We start from the raw sequence: 21,171 nt of genomic DNA, 5'->3' as shown, positions 1-21,171 counted from the left end.
TAAAATGGGTATGGATCTAAAAATTCTTAAATTAAGATGATTTTTCTTATTGAGCAAAAGAACCCAAGGAAATAAGTCTAGTTTTTAGACCAAAAATATCAAATTTAAGTGATTTTGTGCATAAAACAAGGGAAAAAAACTGCCAATGGGGTAAGCACATTTTTCATGAATTTTTCATGAATTTAGTGTTTAAGAAAAAAATTTAGGATTTTTTTGCTTACCCCATTGGCAGATTTATTTGCTTGTTTTTTTGCACAAAATCTCTTAAATTTATTATTTTGGGTCTAAAAAATAAACTTATTTTCTTGGGTCATTTTGCTCATCAAGAAAAAGCATCTTAATTTAAGAATTTTTAGATATTTTTACTGAAAACAAGACAAAAATAGTAAGAAAATATTTGCTTGAAAATAATTTTTTGCAGTGTGACTGAATAATGAAGAAAAGAAGCCAATAAAAGCACATGATGGATAAAAGCATCTCAGGGTGAAAACTGGTAAGAAGATGGGTTATAAAATGCAATAAATACATTTTAATAAATACTAGGCAAAAGATGACTATTTGGAAAAAACATAGTAATTCTGAATTTTCTTTTCAAGTTATATTTGTGTTATTCCATAATTTACTGTTACATTTACTGATAGTCAAAATGTAAAAATAAATATTAATAAAAAATGAGTGACCCCTTTACTATTAAATACCCATGTGTGACAAAGATAGCATGTATGCATTGACCAAAAACAGATAACTATGGGCAGTTTCCCAGATTAAAATGCTTATTTGGGATGTCTAACTTTAAACAGCTTGGACTAACATATCTTTAAAAAATATATCAGTGCCATTGTTTGGTCTCAAGATTCACACCAGTAATGTTTTTTGTAAGGCATGTTTGTAAAACTTCTTAAAAGACCTAGTCCTGGCTTAATCTAACCACCCCTAGATCTTTTATTCATAATTGTGACTTCAAAAAAAATGAAACTTAAAATTAAAACCAAAATGCTGCTTAACAGGATGTCATGAAGCTATATCCAATACCATTGACATTTAATAGAATCTACTGTTGTGAAATTGATGTGGTTTCACAACAACGTGACTTAACCTGCTAACCTGCCCCGTACACCAACAGCATTACTCAAATTCATGTAAGGGTTTTGTTTTAGGTTACCAGTGCACATTAGTGTGAAATCGAGTCGCAGTTTCTCTTTGCGTCCATATAATCTTAGCATCAGACAACTTGTCCACGGACTGTCCACAGACCATCTAATAACCACTTTCCTGATTTTGTAACCACCAATCTGAGCAATTTAAGGTTTTGTGTTTTTAAGAAATTGCACCGATAAATGCCGATATACACTAATAATACGTGGCCATTAACTATTCTGAATCGCACAGCCGATAATATTCACAGCTATTTCATGTCCTACGGCTTTTGATCAGCAAGTCCTTATCGATTTAAAATCACTGTTAGTTTGAGTCGTTTATAACATGCATTTGAAAAAGCAACAATCGTCAAACATAATCATTATACATATTCTTTATGATCATTAAAATACCTGAAAAGGTTTGAAAAACAGCAATATAAATATATTAGGGATGCACCGATAGGATTTTTTGGGGCCGATACCGATACCGATTTAAACAGACAACTTCTGGCCGATACCGATGCCGATACCGATATAAAACACTTGTATACAATCCTATACAGTTGGTCTATTAGCTAGTTTATTTCTGCATCAAATTATTTTTACTGAACATGGATTGGATCTAATTAACATTAAACTGACCAACATAATTAGAGAGGCACAAATTAAGCTAAAACAAATATGATAAGACAGCATGACAACCTTCAAAGGTGGTTTTTGCTATTCAGCATTTATTTTATTAACATATTAACGCATTTTTTTTTTACATATAATGGATTTCTTTATGCAGTTAAGTAATAAACAATCGGTATCGGCCTTTCTCGTGCTATTGCCGATATGCCGATGGTTTCAAATTTATCAAAAATCGGCAGATAAATATCGGCAGCCGATACATCGGTGCATCACTAAAATATATCTTTAAGCCATTTCCCGTGTCATAGCTCTGTGTGTACGGTTACTCGTCTACAGCGGATATTAAGTTTCTGCAGGAGAGCGCCCCCTGGCTGTAGCGGCATTTTATAGTAATTCATTGAGAAGCATATAGCAAGCATCATCGGCCAACATATCAGTGCACCCCTAATCTTTACAGTGTGAACATACAATCATTACTACATTCCTACTGTTATATTTACAATGTTTTCTGTACAACCATTAGCAAAAATTGCCAAATTGATGTCGTTTCAGAACAACGTGACTTTACATGGCAACCCCACTATAAACCAACAGCATTACTCAAATTCATGTGATGGTTTTGTTTAAGGTTACCAGTGCACATTAGTGTAGAATCGAGTCTCAGTTTCTCTATGTGTCCATATAATCTTAGCATCAGACAACATGTCCCTTGACTGTCCACAGACCACTAATACCGTGTAAGCAATTTAAGGTTCTGTGTTTTCAAGGTATTTTATATGCAATCAAATCACATAAATACATTTTTACACACCTACTTTTAGTTCCGATGATTTCTGTACAATCATGAGCAAAGATTTCCGCACCTTTATTTATAATTTTTTTTTCCATGCCTGGTCTATTATTGTGCTACTATTGTAATATTACAGATAAGCCCATAATAGCGCTTAAACATAAATTATGGCTTATCATTTTAAATGTCAGTCAGATGGTTCCTGCTGTGTATAGATCTGTAACAAGAAGTGTTATGGACCTTTTAATGTTTACTCAGAGACATGTCAAAGGCTATGACAATGACTTTCCAATTTGCTCTAAGCCGCTCATGCTCTAAGGATTATAAAAGACAGCAGCAAACTGCTTTCCTTATTCACCCAACACAATATCTTTGCAATTCATCTAGTTTTGAGTTTCACCCCTTGGTGAATGACTCATCCTAGATCACAAAGGAAAATATACTGGAAGGGAAATGAAGCATAAAAATAGTTCTCTCTTTAAATGACTGAAGAAATCGAAAAAACAGCAAGCACCTGTTCAACATCTGTACACGTCGGCTGTATGTAAATACCTAGAAAAAACATTATCAGATTAAAAAAAAAATATTAACTCAAAATGAGTCTGAGGCTAATTATTGATGGATATAAAAATACGCATTGGGGTGCCTGTAAGGCACATTTTGTGGCATCAGGGAGCTACTTACAAGAAATGGATAACAACATGTTTCTCAGGAGAGAGTTGTGAAATAACAGAAACTCCCAAAGGACAGTCAGCTTAACCTGCTGGTCTTTAAAAGAGGAATGATGACATAAAAACAAAGGGACTTTTATGATTTTATACTAGATTACTACTAGATTTTCTCGACTAGTTGTATTATTGATTTCACACCATTTCTATTTGAAGTAACACATTCTAATGTGTCAGGAAAATTAAACTATTCTCTTCACATGTTGTTGTGTCTAGCAATGGCATATGGTGCAAAATAAGCCTTCATAAAGAAGACGACTAGAACACCATTGTGAATGGTGTCAATTGTTCCCAAGAGATGAGAGAAAGACAGCATCAATCCACATTATTAGGTCTGCATCACAGTCATTACAAACATCTATTTTAATTTATTTTCACACAACAAGGATATTAAAGGAGGGTGTGTTTAGTGCAGTATTTAGTAAGTAAGCATTAACAGTGTTTCTTTACTTGCAACTGAGTATTCACGCTTAAAAGGGAAGTTACGGTACACTAAGTGCTGTGACAGTCCCCATGGGATAACCTGAGGATAATTGCAATCCTCAAAGGTACAATGGTGATAATGTGAGATCATGATTGCAGTAACTCCCTACCTTCTGTGTTTCAGACCGTCTTTGAATTGAACCTGCAAACTTAGATTTATCTGCCTTGAACTGAACTTACCAGCACATTCACACGGGGCGTCAGCGTTAACGCTTCCCATTCACTTTTAATGGGTGATGTCATGCGTTACCGAACTGAATTGGATATCCGTCGGCGCCGCGTCAGTGCCGTTGCTTGCAGCAGAAGTTGAACATTTCTCAACTTTTCATGCCAACGCATGCGTCAGCCAATCAGATCGCCTTATGCAAATAACCTAGGCAGAGCCAGCCAATTACGTTTATGGAAGAACGGAGCATGTGTAGCGGCCACTGTGATTGGCTGTGATTTATCATAAATCATAAATCACTCCCGCTAATAATCCACTCTCTTCCATTTAATGAAAGTAAAAAGTACAAAAACATATAAAAATACTTATAAGTTAACAGGACCTCTTTGAGGATAATTTCATGCTTCTTTTTAAGGGTTCCCACACCTTAGTTAACTTAAAATTTAAGGACCTTTCAAGGACTTTCCAGGTCCAATACCCTCAAATTCAAGGACTAAATGTGTCCGTCTGAATGTGTATATCAAATTCGACCAATGGTCAAAACAGACAAAAACAGGGTGACGCGGGAGCCAGGAAGTATATCACTATCTGAAATATTTCCAAAGACGCGTTACAGAGATGCAGGAAATATGGCAAGGGAGACGCAGCGTCTTGTTCCCTTCTCAGGGAACAACATTTACATACGTAACCCGAGACGTTTTCATGTGTCAAACACAACTATGCCAAAAAAGCATTTTGGTATGAATCAATATTCACATAAAGAAGATAAAGCATTTAAAGTGAACAGTTTAGCATGCTTAAAAAGTCTAGAATTTGTATGATATTATCCTACACTACACAGGGAATAATATGGATTTTTTTCCCCTAGATCCACAAACTTTCAAGGATTTCAAGGACCCGTGGGAACCCTGTTTTTGTATATTTGGAGTTTGACAGTCCCTGCCCTTATACATTTTTATTAAATAATGAATATTCTTTTGAAAAACCACCTTTTGTTTTATGGAAAAAATGCATGTATGTTTAAAGAGCTGTAAATATATGAGGGTTTTCCTTTGGATTATTTATTCCTTTAAACACAGCCATGCCATTTTATCTCAACAAGCAAAACATCTGTTGCAATAAAATTAAACATTGTGAGTATAAAGAACAGTCATCTCTATCAGATAAATGTAACAATTGACCTGTTTAAGTGATAAATTGTAGTGTAAACTCTGAATTAATGCTAAATCTAATTGATTTTCTGGTGTAATTCATATACAGGATGTAAAAGGAAGGTACATACATGTGTCTTTGAGTTTCGGAGGGAACTGTGAACGGGTGATGGCCAAGATGATAAAGATGACAAGAGGCCAGATGAGGAGAGCAACAGACCAAGCCTGTTAACAGAAACACAGTCCATTACAATCAGTTCAGCTGATCACTTATAAATCAAGTGTATCTCTGTTACACTAAAATGTTTTATTTGTAGTCAGAGACAGCCTGCAAATATTTGTCAGTTAAGAGAATTTACATGACTGAAGTCGCCATATTGGTATCCCCACATATTATGGTTGTCTGAAATCGCCTTCACACTCTTATTTAGTACATGCAAATGTCAATGTGTTCAAACAGATTTATGCAAGTATGAATTCAAAAATACAATGAAGATTTAGAGATATCTGTTGTATTTAAATCAATTTTAATTAATAACCCTAATAATTATGATGCTAAAATTCCCAGATATATGAACATCATGTTTTTTCCGGTTTGTAGTTACAGTGTGTATACATTACATACAAATGCTGACATCGTGGGCACGCGCGTCAAAATTCTGTGTCAAATTCTGTTTTTTGGCCTGCGTGGTGTTACAATGTATGTCATGCAATTCACTCCTCGCGGCATAGTTGTAGTATGTTTTTACTAAATACGACAATAAATACGTGAAGAACACATAGGAAGCGTTTGATATTTTGAGCTTTCAGTCCTGAGGTGTTACAAGTTCACAGCAACTGTTTGATAATTTGTGTCACATTTAACCGGTCGGTGTATTGTGCTTCCACCAAACTCTGGACACTAATGAAAGGTAGGTGGACATAAATATATATGTCTTTTATCTTGGTACTGATGAAATTTCATTAAAATCCCTTGTGGAGAACATTTTTAAATAAAGCGCGGATATTTGGTAGTCACATCTGTGGTGGTAGATTAGCGATCTGCCTGTCATAACGTCCACTGCAGGCATCGTTCTAAAAATTCTGCGGGGAAAATCAATTTAAACTCATTCTCATCATGTTTTCCTTGAAAGTGTTACTGATACTATGTACTTTTTTATGTATCTCATGGTTTCCCTGACATAAAATAGTAACAAAGTTTACATTACTTCGAAATACATTAATTAATGAGGATTCTGTCTAAATTAATAGGCAACCTTTTTTGTCTTGTTGTATAAGGTATCCCCTGAGCATTTTGTCATGAGTTAGTATCCTCTCACCCATAAAAGAGTAAATGTTCATGAATTCATTTGAAAGAACTAACAAAATTCTACCTTCTGTTAAAATTTCATGCAAATATCTGATAAAATGAGAAAGTTACAAGCAAAACATGTGAATAAGCAGTGTTTTTAGTCAAACACCTTACATTGAAATCCATAACTATAACTTTTTCATCTGATTTCTAATATTAAAAATATCATAACTTTCTCAATCCTCAACGGATATTTAGAGGTGTTTGAAAATTTTGTCACCATACCTACCCTATAGTACACGTTTTACACAGTAACATTAGCTCAGTGTCATTTTTTATATGCTTTAGCTATGAAATATGAACTATGGTAATCTACATGTTGTTTATTTAGCTGGTTATTAGAAATAAACTATTGTTAAAAGACTCTTTTGTTATTTATTCTTTGAAGAGTTTACCGGAAGTTACGTTTGTTCCACGAAAGCCACTTGTTTATTGTTACTGCTAAAACCGTAGCACTGGGAGTTGCACACATACTAGTATTTGGTGTTAAACCATTATAGCGTGTCAATTATCGCTTATCCTTCGTGCTTTGTTTAAAACATTTTAAATGTCCGTAACAGTATATTACTTCACATCTTGCTTCACACTAGGGAGAGACATTCGAGACAAAAATGGCCACTTGGCGTTCTCACGCTGTTTACTATTCCACCACAAGATTTTTATGCCTTGGACAACTATTTTAGTCAAAAATTATCAAACATATCTGACATGTAAGGTGCCTTTAGAGAAAATACCGTAGTCTACGATGTTTCAGTCAGGAGGAGTAGGGGGGTCAGGAGTCGCGACAGAATTTGATGTTAAGGGCAGTGTTGCCAGATCTCGCGAGACAAATAAGCAACCAGGCCTGTGAAAACAAGCCCAAAACAAGCGACTTTCTACGCACAAACCCCCCCCCCCGTCCGTCCGTCCGTAAGCCTCAAAAAACACAATGATGTTAGTTTATTTTGGTCAAAGCTGTGAGTGATAAGCACGCGAGACGGCAGAACGTTGCTATGGTTATTTATGTCAATCATCACATTTTCGGGAGTGAGTCTTGTTCCGTACAGACATGAAACGAACATGTAGGGGATTCGCTCCAGCATTTACATGCGGTTGTCATTCCCGAAAGTTTGCAGTGTGTACGAGACCATTGAGGAGAACGGGGCTGTATTTGTTATGTTTCTATGTGCTATCATGTTGTACGAGGTCCGCATGGTGTGCACGTATTTCACACTTAACTGATACTCTGCACAGTGCTTTGAGTCGTCCCACACGACAGGTTGAATCCATTCTTTTACTCCTTTCTCTTTCTCCCAGTCTTTTCCCACTTTGTCCCAGGCATTTGTTCCTCCAAAAACTCTCCTACAGTCCAGTCAGTCAACATCAGTCGCAACTCGCGCGCATTAATTTAAAGTTTACATCACTCACTGGTTACGTTTTCCTAGCCAGAAAAAAAACGGATTGCCCTGCTCTGCCTCTGATTGGCTAGTACTCGTTGCCATCTGGGTAAGAGCCAATTAGAAACAGGTGTGGGTGGGAAAAAACTGCTGTCTCCTGTGTGTATGGGGAAAGGGGAGAGACGGAGAGAACAGGCTAGACAAACTCCTACGTTTAAATAACATATAGAAAATATCTGATTGACAACTTATTATGGAGCTGGGATCAAGCCCAAAATAAGCAACTACACTTTGGAAACAAGCCCAAAATAACGCGACACGCGACTACTAATATTTGTAAGCGACTTTACAAAAAAGCAAGCCCAAAGTCGCTTATAATAAGCGGACTTGGCAACACTGGTTAAGGGGCGACCAATTGGAATCAGGCGCTCAGGATGACGTAGTTCAAGGGGAAATGGCTAACAATTGCAGCAAATTTCCTTTCAATTCTTTGTATTTTTCATATTTGAACTGTAACTGTTGATGGTGCAATGTGTCTGCCTTTGACAAAAAAAAATGTCTCTATTGCAGGCCTGTTTGTGTATGTACATTTAACTTTCCAATAAAAAAAGTCTTGAAAATAACCAATTCAAACAAATATTATGTCTGTGCATTTTTTTGTAATTCTTAAAATTCTTTCATTTGGTAAATTTCATATACTTAAATGTAAAAGGAGTAACGCAAACACTGTTAAAAGTCTTTATGACATAGTCTAATTATCTATGTTTATTTATATACTGATAATAAAACGTACTTATAGAATTTTACTGAGGAATTAAAGTTAACTGAAAAGTAATCTCGATGTACTTGTTTGCCTACATGTATTTATTTATTTAAACTTTTCATTTTATTTTGTAAACCCTGTTATTTAAAAAAATATGTTGGTGTCATCATGTTATTCATTAATGTGTTTACGCTTATAAAAATACAAACTAGCGAATGTTTGCGTGTCTGTGTGAGTTTGCATTTAGACAGTCAATGCGCAGCTTTGTTTTCTGTAGCTGTTTAAGTCCCCAGGTGAGAGATATCTGTTCGGATTTCATAAATAGTAAACGCTCTTTTAGCTGAATTGTAGACAAAACATTGATATTATCATTTGTTAATGTTTTTTAATGCAAGATGTTACACACGTAAACGTGTAAACGTCTTAAAAATAAGCACAACGCATTTCACAGTGTTCAGATGTGGTACTTACTGGCTGCCTGATAACACCCAGTCCATTTTTCCAGAGAAGAAGTCTTAATTGTTTAAAAAAGGAGGCCATCAGAGGTAAAGTGCTGATTCAGATGACAAAATAAAACATCCAGTTATTTAACAGTTCTTTATACGACAGCAAAGATATTCAGTAATTGAAACAATTTTAAATGGAAAAAGTTTTAAGGAAATAAACTTAAAAGAAGAAGAAAATGATTTTGTAATGATTATTATAATGCATAGGCTACATACTTTAATGATTAAAAGGAAAAATGCCTTAATGCACTTTTAAATTTGTGTTTAAAGATAAAAGCTCCCCCAATTCGTCTAATAATGCAATCCAATATATTATAACATTTTAAAGGTAATTCTTTTATTTACATGTTTCTTTGTCTAAAAAGTGTTGAAAATTACTTTCTAAGACACTCAATGAAACATCAATACTGAATTGGTATAGCCGACCGTCTAATAGCCTATTTAATGCTCCCATTATCTGTAATCGGGATGGTTGATTATTATCTGAAAATAAAATAATAAATCAGTACACGACACAATTCCTTACCTAGTCGGCTTTTTAAAAGATATACATAAACTTGTGTTTACCTTGTGTTGTGTGTGCTAGGTTCAGTTTATTGGCTCCAAAGCGAGTAATATAATGTAGACATTTTGCCAGGTGTTTCCTAGCAAAGACCACTCTCCATGTGATGTTCAAGCAACTGGCGAATAACAAAATAACCAATAACGAACGTCAATTGTGTAGGCTATGAAATGTTTAATAGGCTATCGCGAAATAAAAGCAATGTTTTTTTTCTCGTACTGTATTCGCAGCGCAGTCCCTGATTTCCAGTAGTTGTGTATTGTCAATTACTTTCAGCGCAGGTGACCTGCTCGTGGGCGTAACTTGTTTCACAAACACCTTGCCCGACCGGTTTGATTATTCTAAGAGTGCGTGTGCGCTTATGAAATACCAACCAATAGATGGAATCACTGGAAATATTACATTCACAGGTATGCACGCGGATGTATTTAACCTATACTACACCTACAAAAGTTCCTCAAAGGTTCTTTGTAAGGCTGTAAAGAACCTTTAACATCAATAGAACCTTTACATTGCACACTAGCATGAAGTTAAAACAACTTGGTTTGGTCAATTCAACCTACTATTTGAAGATTTGGCTTGTGAAAAGTTAACATAACTTATGAAATCACGTTTAAATGGTAAAACCAGTTTTTTTTAAAGTTAAAGTAACATAAAAATATATGCGGAGTATTTTTTACAGTGCGCAAAATGTTTTTTTTTTTGTAGCTTTTTGACATGAAAGGTTCTTCTGAGAACCAAACATGGTTCTTCTATAAGATTGCTGCATGCCAAAAACCCTTTTAGAACCTTTATGTTTAAGTGTATGTGAATTACAATGGACTACATCAACCCATTACCTTTACCTTGCTAACATACCTTGCTCTACCTTTTGAGCTTTTTGTTCCTTTTGTTGGTAACTATTGTTACATAACTTGGTTGGAAAAACTAAACAATAATATATATAGATCTCTCTATTGGACCTACAGTATCACTCCTTGCTCTTATCTGTAAAGCAGATTCATGTCATGCGGAGTAAGTTCCATGACAAGAACTGTATGTCCATCACTAAGGTATGAATGTGCTTTTGTTGAAATTTAAGCATGAAGGTATTTCTAGAAGAATACTAATTTGCGCACACAAAGATTATTCATAAACAGTTTAAGTTCATCTGGACATCAATTCTGATTATTAAAAATCTTGTTTTTTAGTAAATGCCTTCAACATGTCATTTATTATTTGGTTTCATCTAAGCTGAGCCAAAATATGTATCTAAACATTGAATATTTCTCAAAATAACCTCAAGAGTAGAAATGTTTTCCTTTAATGCAGATCAAACTTACAAATGTACGTGTGCTTTAGGCAATATTTTTGGTGAAATAATTTAAAATCACATACAAGAACGCATAGGAACTTGGCATTGAGCAAGTTTGTCCAGAAACGTCAACAGAACAAAGGCATGTAAAACATCCCATCCTGTCCCATGTCTGTGAGCATAAGAACAAAACATGGTCACCACCCACAAGCTGAGGTAAAATGATAAGTATAGCTTTGGGCCGAACAGATTGCATTCAGAATAAAAAACTAACTCCTGACGCTTTAACCTCAGAGAGATTAAAAACAACAACAACATAGCATACAAAGCCTACATAGCGGTTACTTTACAATAATTTACCCGGATGTTAAATATATAGTGAATTACTGGACACACACACTATCAGAGAGCAATGTGCATTTTCCATTTTTACAAATATGAAGGGAAGAACAAAAGCTAAATCAATAAACCAAAAATAAAAAGAAAGATCAAATGTACTGTTAACATTCACTCACCTGAAGGATTATTAGGAACACCTGTTCAATTTCTCATTAATGCAATTATCTAATCAACCAATCACATGGCAGTTGCTTCATTGCATTTAGGGGTGTGGTCCTGGTCAAGACAATCTCCTGAATTCCAAACTGAATGTCAGAATGGGAAAGAAAGGTGATTTAACCTGATAAGGAACACTGTGCCGTACACGGCACACCCCCTCCCTTGCACGTGAGGCTGCATTACGTCATTGTAACTTTGAAGCATTAAATCTTCAAAATATACGGTCATGCGGCACATCGTTGTAAAGCTTAGACTTTCGGGATTCCATTAAGCGCACACAGAAAGCATAATATGATTTTTAGCAGTCATAAAACTGTAATCTAGTTGTTAGTTACCTGAACCGGGCGGCGCCGATTTAGGATATTTACTAACCTTCAAAATCTTTCCTTTATCCGCTTCGGTGAAATTGTCCAAAACAAATTGTTCATAAATCCCCAAAAGTCCAAGGAAATGGAATATCCAAGCTTTTTAATCCAAAACGATTTGTTCATCTCACAATCTTGAAGTTTCTGACCGAATTACGATATAAATAGTGTATACAATAAGTTCACTAACAGACATTCGTTCGAATCTCACTTTTCATTCATGATTTATAATGAATATATTCGGATGTCATGTTTATTGTGCAACGTCTGAGGAACAAATGCGCCCCCTTGTGGAATTTCAGCCGTTCCATAAGAGGCTACGCCATTTTGAGCGTGGCATGATTGTTGGTGCCAGATGGGCCGGTCTGAGTATTTCACAATCTGCTCAGTTACTGGGATTTTCACGCACAACCATTTCTAAAGTTTACAAAGAATGGTGTGAAAAGGGAAAAACATTGAGTATGCGGGCAGTCCTATGGGTGAAAATGCCTTGTTGATGCTAGAGGTCAAAGGAGAATGGGCCGACTGATTCAAGCTGATAGAAGAGCAACTTTGACTGAAATAACAAATCGTTACAACCGAGGTATGCAGCAAAGCATTTGTGAAGCCACAATATGCACAGCCATGAGGTGGATGGGCTACAACAGCAGAAGACCCCACCGGGTACCACTCATCTCCACTACAAACAGAAAAAGAGGCTACAATTTGCATGAGCTCACCAAAATTGGACAGTTGAACACTGGAAAAATGTTGCCGGGTCTGATGAGTCTCAATTTCTGTTGAGACATTCAGATGGTAGAGTCAGAATTTGGCGTAAACAGAATGAGAACATGACTCCATCATGGCTTGTTACAAATGTGCAGGCTGGTGGTGGTGGTGTAATGGTGTGCGGGATGTTTTCTTGGCACACTTTAGGCCCCTTAGTGCCAATTGTGCATTGTTTAAATGCCACAGCCTACCTGACATTGTTTCTGACAATGCCCATCCCTTTATGACCACCTTGTACCCATCCTCTGATGGCTACTTCCAGCAGGATATGCACCATGTCACAAAGCTATCAATATGGGCCAACATTTCTAAAGAATGCTTTCAGCACCTTGTTAAATCAATGCTTAAGGCAGTTCTGAAGGCAAAAGGGGGTCAAGCACAGTATTAGTATGGTGTTCCTAATAGTCCTTTAGGTGAGTATATGTGACATATCATAACATATAATACATTGTACATATTGTAAGAAATATTTATATAAAATTCACAAATGAAAATAGTATATATGGTAACGCTGAAAATGCAATCATCTTAAGGAAAAAACACTGTGGCATTAAAATTAAAGAACTGTTAATATAAAATATGACTGTTTCACTGCTGCAGTGTAAAATACTGAATGGTACATGTCATATAAAAAATAATCCTCTGTTTACATATGCTATTTGTCCATGACACAGGCACAAATTGCTCTGAAACAAATCTGACAAGAACCATGACTACATATAACAATGTACAGGTAGACTTGTTTTTAGACTGAAAGTGGAAAATTAAGTTATGCACAGATCAAACGTATCAACAATCAAAACTAACATACTGTGAGAAAAGACTAGCAGCATTCACAGATATACTCTGTCATGAGTGATACAAGATAAGATAAAAGCCACATCATATATTCCACTTTGGCTCTCCTTATCTTCATTATCTTACTTGCTATATTCTAAGGACAAACTTTTCACTAAAACAAAGTTTTCAATACTATTGGCAAAAACATTTTTGAAAAATATATAATACTCTTGAGTAAACTGCAGTCTGTATGTAGCACTATGCTTTTGTGATGGCTGTCAATAAACAATTTTCCAGTGTGTGGGCTGCTCACAATCCATCTCATCGTCACCACAAAAACGATTGTAGGTGGTTTTGGGATCAAATCCTAGGATCTCTCTTTCCTCGTGTATTCTGAAAGAGAAGGTTGAAACCGAGGTTCCAACGAAATGCCTGTCAGAAGAAACAAAAGTATGTTCGAGTGAGTGATGTGTGGTTCTGTAACAAAGGCATGCTAAACCAATGCAAACAATGACGACTGAGAAAGTAATTCATTTGGAAAACCCAACAACATCATGTGGTAGACTAGATGAAAGGTTGTTATATCAAACAATAGGCATTTTTGCCTAGTAATGCAACTGCTTGAGGTGCCTGAAAAGGTTACAGTGCAAGCTGATACGTCATAGGTCACGTTTTTCTGGTTTTAAAGGAAATAATCCCATTATAAGATCATTAATACTTTCACATTTAAATTATGCTGACATTACATACATGTTATACTCATAATATATATATATATATATATATATATATATATATATATATATATATATATATATATATATATATATATATATATATATATATATAGTTATAATATATACTTAAAGTTCATTTCAAATCAAAACAAGTAGTATGCTGATACACAATATTACCAGCATAATAATCTATAGCCAGATTTAAAATGAAGCTTTATAAAATAATTGAGATTAAAAAGTCAACAAGGGACAGAAAAGAAAAAAAAACTAGAAAAAAATGCTCTTCAATAAGTAATTTGCTATTTATTGTGTAAATAATGTTTAGGTATAGTTAATACTGGCATTCCAGTTTTGACTTGGTAATAAGCAAAGTAATACATTTCAAGATCAATATATCACATTTAGACAAAAAAAAATTAACAAGTTTATATAAAAAAATATTTGCCAAAACATACAAAAATGTTGTTTTTTTGCTCTGCAAGTTGGCAAATACTTTTTTGGCACTATTGGTATTGTAAACATGACAGACACAACCACACATGACATCTTCGTGACTGTGCCCAGCACTTTTTAAAACTATTTGACGTTCATGAATGACTCAACTTTCGGAGCAGTTTATCAAGCAGGTTTTGTCCACCTACACAATCAAACAACTTCTTTGTTACAAATGAGAAAGGGTGTGGCTCAATACCTTGCATGGGCACAGATCCATTGATCTATGATGGCTACCCCTCCATCCTTCAGGAGCTCCAGGTCCTCCCAGGATGGTTCATATCGCACCATCTCCGGTAGCATCTTTTTCAGTTTAGTAAGCTCTAAAAACAGGGACAAATCAATGTCATGGATACCGTACAATATGTGAAAACCCACATTTTTCTACATAAAATCATCTTGCATAATGTAAAGAAGATTCTGTAAATATATAACCATGATATCTTTAATATTGACTGAATTAGAACATTTCAAAATTGAAACCAATGATAAAAATCAAACTTTGATGTTCAATATATTGCGTATTTACATATAGGTTAAGCAAAAACAGGATTTGAGCTTAACTATTTAACATCTTTCATCACAGTATGTTTATGACTACCAGGAAGTGTGGCAGGAATTCTGCAAATGTTCTTTAAAGGTGACATAGAATGATTGAACGGGTTATTAATCCTTGTTCTGTGATGTGACATGTAGACAAAAAACATTTTGTTTGGGTCTGTAATGCCTTAGAAGCTTCCTAAAACCTCTCTCAGATAACTCTATTAGGGTGGGGGATTTTAAACAAGTGGTTTTGAACCTATTTGGCTCCCCCTTCTGGCTTAACTTGCAATCTCATTACTGATTGGCTGACTTTACTGCCACTCAAAAAATGTAGCCAATTATTTTAAAGTGGAGGGGCAATGAGATGCCTGTGATGTCATAAGCATCAGTTTTTCAGATTGGGCCGTTTTCTGGCTGACATTTCTAAAAGAGGAATTTCTATGAGACTGAGATGTTTAGCATGTCTAGCACTTTTTGTATGTTCGTGAATGCGAGTAGACTACCATTATTCAACAAAGACAAGGTAAAAAAATTTTTTCATTCTCTGTCCCCTTTAATTGTTCATGTGGAAATGTTTCAATAAGAAATTGACAGTATACCTTCTCCATCTGCATCTGTGGCAACAAAAACCTTTTCAAGCTTGAGCTTTTTCATGAGACTACGGATCTTCTTGACAGCACCTTTGAGGCTGGGCACATCTTCTCTGTGACCCCAGATGAAGTCCTTTCTGCGTAAGTGGACTCCCAGGTAAGGGCCTCCCTTGGCACTGCCCAGCTTATTCTGTATCCAACAGTTCAAAGAGTTCAAAAGTAGAAATGTGGCTGTTATGTCACAACAAAGAGTGGGTGTGAAGTATATGGCAATCATACCAGTTATTAATAAACCATAATTAACTTCACAGATGTCTAATGTATAGACAAATTAGCAGTTATGTAAGTGAAGCATACTTTTATTCGGGTCCAGTCCTCGTTGTACGGTGTCTGGTCCTCTTTATCTGTGGAGTTCAGAAAGTTGTTCCTAAAATCATCCCCTATGATACGCAAGTGTTTGGCAAACACCATACTTCTCCGTGTCTGAAAAGCAATAAATACAGACTGTAGATCAATGTTAGGTGTAAATGTTATATTTTTCGAAATAAAACTAGCTAAATTATACCTAAAACAGGTGCTACAAAAACATATCTAATTTTATTAGCTAACATCAAAACATGGGACATCCAAAACAAATGCTGATATGACTTTTTAAAACTAACTTAATTCTAAGTTAATTCTGTGAACACAGGTAAAGTACTTAACATTTTGACAAATTGAATGTTTGAGACCTTGAATGTGTATATCTATCTGTATATTGTATAGGTGTGTATCTAACTGTTATTACACTGAACAAACTTTTTTTGTGATATGTTCTCCTGCTTTGTCTGTCATGAAAAATTGTTATCTAATGTAATAACAATTGAGGAGCTCAGATGCAAAAGCCGCTAAACCCCACACCGTCAAAAATTAGATAATGATATTAACCGAATGCTCCCGGCACGTATTATACATTTATTAAATAACTTCGCTTTAGATCCGCTTAATCCTAGCCACATGCTATTCAGAAATACCGCTTTGTTGGCAAAATCTATCAAGAGTCTGATAAAACATACTAATTCACAAGAAAACATGTCTGACGCACTTAGAGGCTTTTAAATTTTAGGTTTACTGTAAATCACATACAATATATACTATTAGGGCTGGGTATCGATTCAGATGTTCCAGAGCGATTCGATTTTGATTCACAAGCTATCAAATCAATTCTGTGCAAAATTTTCCCCTGGATTCTCATGACGGTTTTTAGACTCGATTCAACTCAATGAATATAGATTTAATACAAATAATCTATTTATAAAAAAGAACAGTGAACATAAATTTACAAGGGTAATTAATAAAAAGAAATTAAGAGCCACAAACCTGTATATTAAACTCTTTTATTTTAGGTACACTTGGCTACATTAAAACAGAACAAATCTCTTAATTTTCAATACAGTTATGTTAAATACAATACAATTTTGATGCAATAAATTGAGAAGACTAGTAATTAGATTAACGTTAATCTTACGTTCAATGTTTGCGGAAATAAATATGAAAAAAAATCGATTCATGGCCCTTGAGAATTGATTTTGAATCGACCACATAAAAAAACAAAGATTAATCGGAAAATAATTTTTTTTGCCCAGCCCTATATACAATACACTTTAAATGCTGGGTTATTTTTGACGCAGCTTTGGGTCAGAAATAGGGATCGACCGATATGGATTTTTTTTGTGCTGATACCGATTTTTGTTTGATCAGCCTTAGCCGATGACCGATACAGGCTGCCGATTTTCTTGAGCCAATATTTAGAGCCGATACTGATGCCAAATGTTACAAGTCTCAATTTAAAAAAGTAACATTTATTGAACTTAAAAAACAAAACTATATTTAACAAAAAGTAAAAACAGGGTGCTATGGAACCTTGAACTGCACTCTCCACAATGAAGAGGAACTATAAGCAAAGGGTATTGATTTCTAGCACTTTACTACTACAAATATATATAGAGATGATAAATATAAACCCACTTTGTCCAGCTATAATCAGCTGTTAGGTTGGTTGTTTTTAGTCACATGACCTGCAATCCTTGCGGCTTCCAGCACTCTGTTTGTAAATAATGGCGGAAACAAACGGCGAACACAGCAGCCACGTATCGGCCAATGCCGATACACATAAAGCTCGCAAAAATCTGCCCGATATATCGGCTGGCCGATATATTTGTCTATCACCTAGTGATTAGTCATAAAGGGACAAACCCAGCTGCTGGGTTAAATTAACCCAGAATTTTTTTATATTTGACCGTTGTTTGAGTTAAAACAACTCAGCATAGGTTAAATTGCGATTGGGTTTGTCCTTTTTGACCAAATGCAAAAAACAATGTTGTCAGTTTTTTAATGGTTAGTCTATCAAAACATTCCAGAAATACTTATTTACATCCAAGAACTTACATCCCAGTAGTCCTTTCCAGCATAGTGATCATGTAGGACAGCCTCCGCCCTGTCCAGCATCACTGACCTGTGAACACGCACATACAAACCCCACTTACTTTTAAACAGCATTTTATTTCACTTCATATAAATTCAACATTGTGCACATTTCCAAAGTGGCTTACGTGGCTGTGAAGTTATTTTGTAGGATGGGAGCCAGCATGGAGGCATGTCCCTGAGCAGACAGACAGGTGACATTCAAAGCACGGGTCTCCTCATAGCCCCAAAACCACCCTCTAGAAAAGAACAGTCATCTTTTTCAATACCATTTAGTGCCAGTAGAGGTACAGAAATCATCCCCTCAAACTATAAGATCTGGTTTTACAGACAAGGCCAGGACTATGCCTTAGTTAAATTAGGATATTTAAGTCGCTTTTGTAAAAATGCCTTAGGAAAAACATTACTGGTGTGCAATATCATTAGAGCCATTAGAGTTGTGCAAGTCCTTGCACCCAACCAAACTGACTTAAGCCAGTACCTGTAATAGCCCTGTTTATCCTTCGAGTACATGAGCCGTTCAATGCAGGGACGTTCATCCACCTTCTCTTCCCATTTTCCATCAGTCCAGCCTTCTGCATAGCTTTGCAGTACAAGGATTTGATCGATAAAGGGACCCCCAGACTCTGAAACCAAAAATAACGACAATCGATTTTAACGCAAACAACCATTAAACACTACATGTGCAAAAACTCACAAGAATGACAAAAAGCAAGCAACAACCAAGAGCTGCATGTCTTACCAGCAATGAATTCCTCATACTCAATGACGGGTATATTAGCCTGCAAACTGGTTAAACTGAAGAATTCCCCCCAGGGGATTCGAACCTGATGGATATCAGGGCTCTGCCAGTGATACAGGCGCCCCCAAGGAGGCAAGACCAGGACCCAGTCGCCCTCTTTCCTTAAAGTCTTCAGCAGGGACGCCATGCGAATATACACATCTCGGCGAAGATTGAAACCCTCGGGTGGATTCACGTCATACAGCAGGTACCTGTGCAAAGTAGCAGTGCCGTTTTTTAAATCCCAATCATGTATGAGGAGCTCAGATTGAAAAAAGGTGCTAAATGTCACCTCCGTCAAAAATCAGCACATACATGTATTATATGTTCATAAAGTACATTCAGAAATGGTTGGTAGAATCTGCTAAAACCACATTAATTTTTCAGCAAAATCTTCTAAGTGCATGAAATACAAATACGAATAGGATGAAAATTTCAAAATTTTAAATTGAGTCCCTTGTGAGTACTTGACCTGACTTGGCAGTCACATGGACTACAGTGCCCCCTAATGTGTGGTTCAGTTTCTTCATTTTTACATTCTGACTTTCGTCATTTGCGGTGTTTGCCTCTTTAATGATTTTGCAACTGTTTGCTATTTCTTGTCCAAAGAAGTAGATTTTTTTTAAGGAGATCTTTGCCAAAAAAGTTTGCATGCCATGCACTTAGACAGTTTTGCATCTGAACTCCTCATGTCTTAGTATAGTGCATTTTTTGTCCTGTTATTTCTTCAAATTTCTTTATTTAGTAAAGGAATAATAGTGTAAAAGTAATTTCCCAATGACACCTTGGTATGACAACAGCGGATACGTTAGATTTCTGTGATATTTGATGACTCACATTGCTTTGTCTCATCACAATTAAACTTTATCGTAACACCTTCTTGTAAGCTAGCTTGAATGATTTGAGTCATCTTGTTTTGCAATTTTGTAAATAACAATGTCACAGTTAATATTTTAAGAGCCCACTTAAGCTTGACTTGTCTTAACTGCTTATTTATTTACATTATATGTTTTTATGTATTTATAAGCACTTTATACAACATAGATTGTTACAAAGCAGCGTCATAGTAATAAACATGAAGGTGGTAAGAAATTATTAGATGCAATCTTCAAACTATAGTCTTGGTTCAGTTTGATCAATTTCAAGTTAGTGAACATTTTGAGCATAGATACACAGGACACAGATATGGTCTACATATCTTTAAACTTAAATAATAAGCATTAATATAGGAACCTAGAGTCTAGACATTGACTGGTGAACATAAGCAGCGTGCCGTGACTATCCAGATCAATCCTTGATCTTTCTTTATAAGAAATCATAGATAAACACTTTGGGGTGGTGTCCCCGTCAGGGTAAAGATTAATCCAGAACTAGGTCTTCGGTATTGTAGGACATTCAAGTAGTTTTTACCTACACACATATCTAACATACCTTAGAAAAAACATATTACTGGTGTTCATTTTGATACAAAACAATAGCACTGATATATGTTAAGATGTGTCAGTACCAGGTGTTTTTAAATAAAGGCGCAGCACAAAAATGCATTTTAGTATGGGAGAGGGACAAGCCCTGTCTGGGAAACCAGTTCTTAGTGGTCAAGTTTTCACTTAAATTACAACACAAGCATATTCAGATTTGACAGCTACAGAGTTTGAAAGATACTGCATAATACGTGTTAAAAAAAATTATTATTAGACGTTTAACATGGGCCTTAAAGTATGTTAAGCACGTTAGTAATTGACATGTAAAAAGAATATAAACAAAACAACTCATACCGCACATCACGTGATGCTGCAGCCACTTGAGAGAGCGTGGACTGTCCAGCACGAAACGCATCTTCTTGTGAGGCCGAGGCGAATTCAAATGCGAAGATAGTGTAGGTCAATATTAAATAACATTGTAAAATATGATGGCAGAGAATATGTAAGGCTAACCCGCTACTGGCCGCCATGTCTTTCACGCCACGGCCACGCAAATCCGGCATCTGTACGGTTGCTTAGCAACAAAGGCGCTTTCTAGCTCTTCTTCTACTATGGTGTAACTAGCTCGCCATCTACTGGCCAGGAGTAAGAAGGTCCATGTACATTGTGTACAAGATGATGTAGAGAAAGTGTAAGATAATGGCTAAATTCTATAAGACCACTGATTCTAA

At 35.7% G+C, this 21,171-nt stretch overlaps 2 protein-coding genes across 2 annotated transcripts in view; both read right to left on the bottom strand.

Moving 5' to 3' along the window:
* abca12 (ATP-binding cassette, sub-family A (ABC1), member 12) overlaps window positions 1–9,909 on the bottom strand; it is a 101,906-nt gene extending 91,997 nt beyond the window's left edge. The window contains exons 1-3 of the mRNA XM_065252099.2: window positions 9,654–9,909; window positions 9,052–9,133; window positions 5,222–5,315 (exon numbers count right to left, since the gene is read on the bottom strand). Coding sequence (XP_065108171.1) covers window positions 5,222–5,315; window positions 9,052–9,120 — 163 coding nt within the window. The 5' untranslated portion in view covers window positions 9,121–9,133; window positions 9,654–9,909. The remainder of the gene's footprint in view (window positions 1–5,221; window positions 5,316–9,051; window positions 9,134–9,653) is intronic.
* A 1,031-nt stretch (window positions 9,910–10,940) lies between these two features.
* pofut2 (protein O-fucosyltransferase 2) lies at window positions 10,941–21,008 on the bottom strand. Its single transcript, XM_065252100.2, has 9 exons — window positions 20,795–21,008; window positions 18,981–19,231; window positions 18,720–18,864; window positions 18,367–18,477; window positions 18,203–18,269; window positions 16,133–16,258; window positions 15,785–15,965; window positions 14,842–14,965; window positions 10,941–13,845 (listed from the first exon to the last, which is right to left on the bottom strand). The coding sequence occupies exons 1-9, from the start codon at window positions 21,001–21,003 to the stop codon at window positions 13,692–13,694; spliced, it is 1,368 nt and encodes a 455-aa protein (XP_065108172.1). The 5' UTR covers window positions 21,004–21,008; the 3' UTR covers window positions 10,941–13,691.
* Window positions 21,009–21,171: the final 163 nt, after the last annotated feature.

The sequence above is a fragment of the Paramisgurnus dabryanus genome, chromosome 15 (genome assembly GCF_030506205.2).
Source record: "Paramisgurnus dabryanus chromosome 15, PD_genome_1.1, whole genome shotgun sequence".
Lineage (NCBI taxonomy): Eukaryota > Metazoa > Chordata > Actinopteri > Cypriniformes > Cobitidae > Paramisgurnus > Paramisgurnus dabryanus.
Note: the sequence above shows the minus strand (reverse complement) of the source record. Positions and strands in the feature narration are given on the sequence as shown.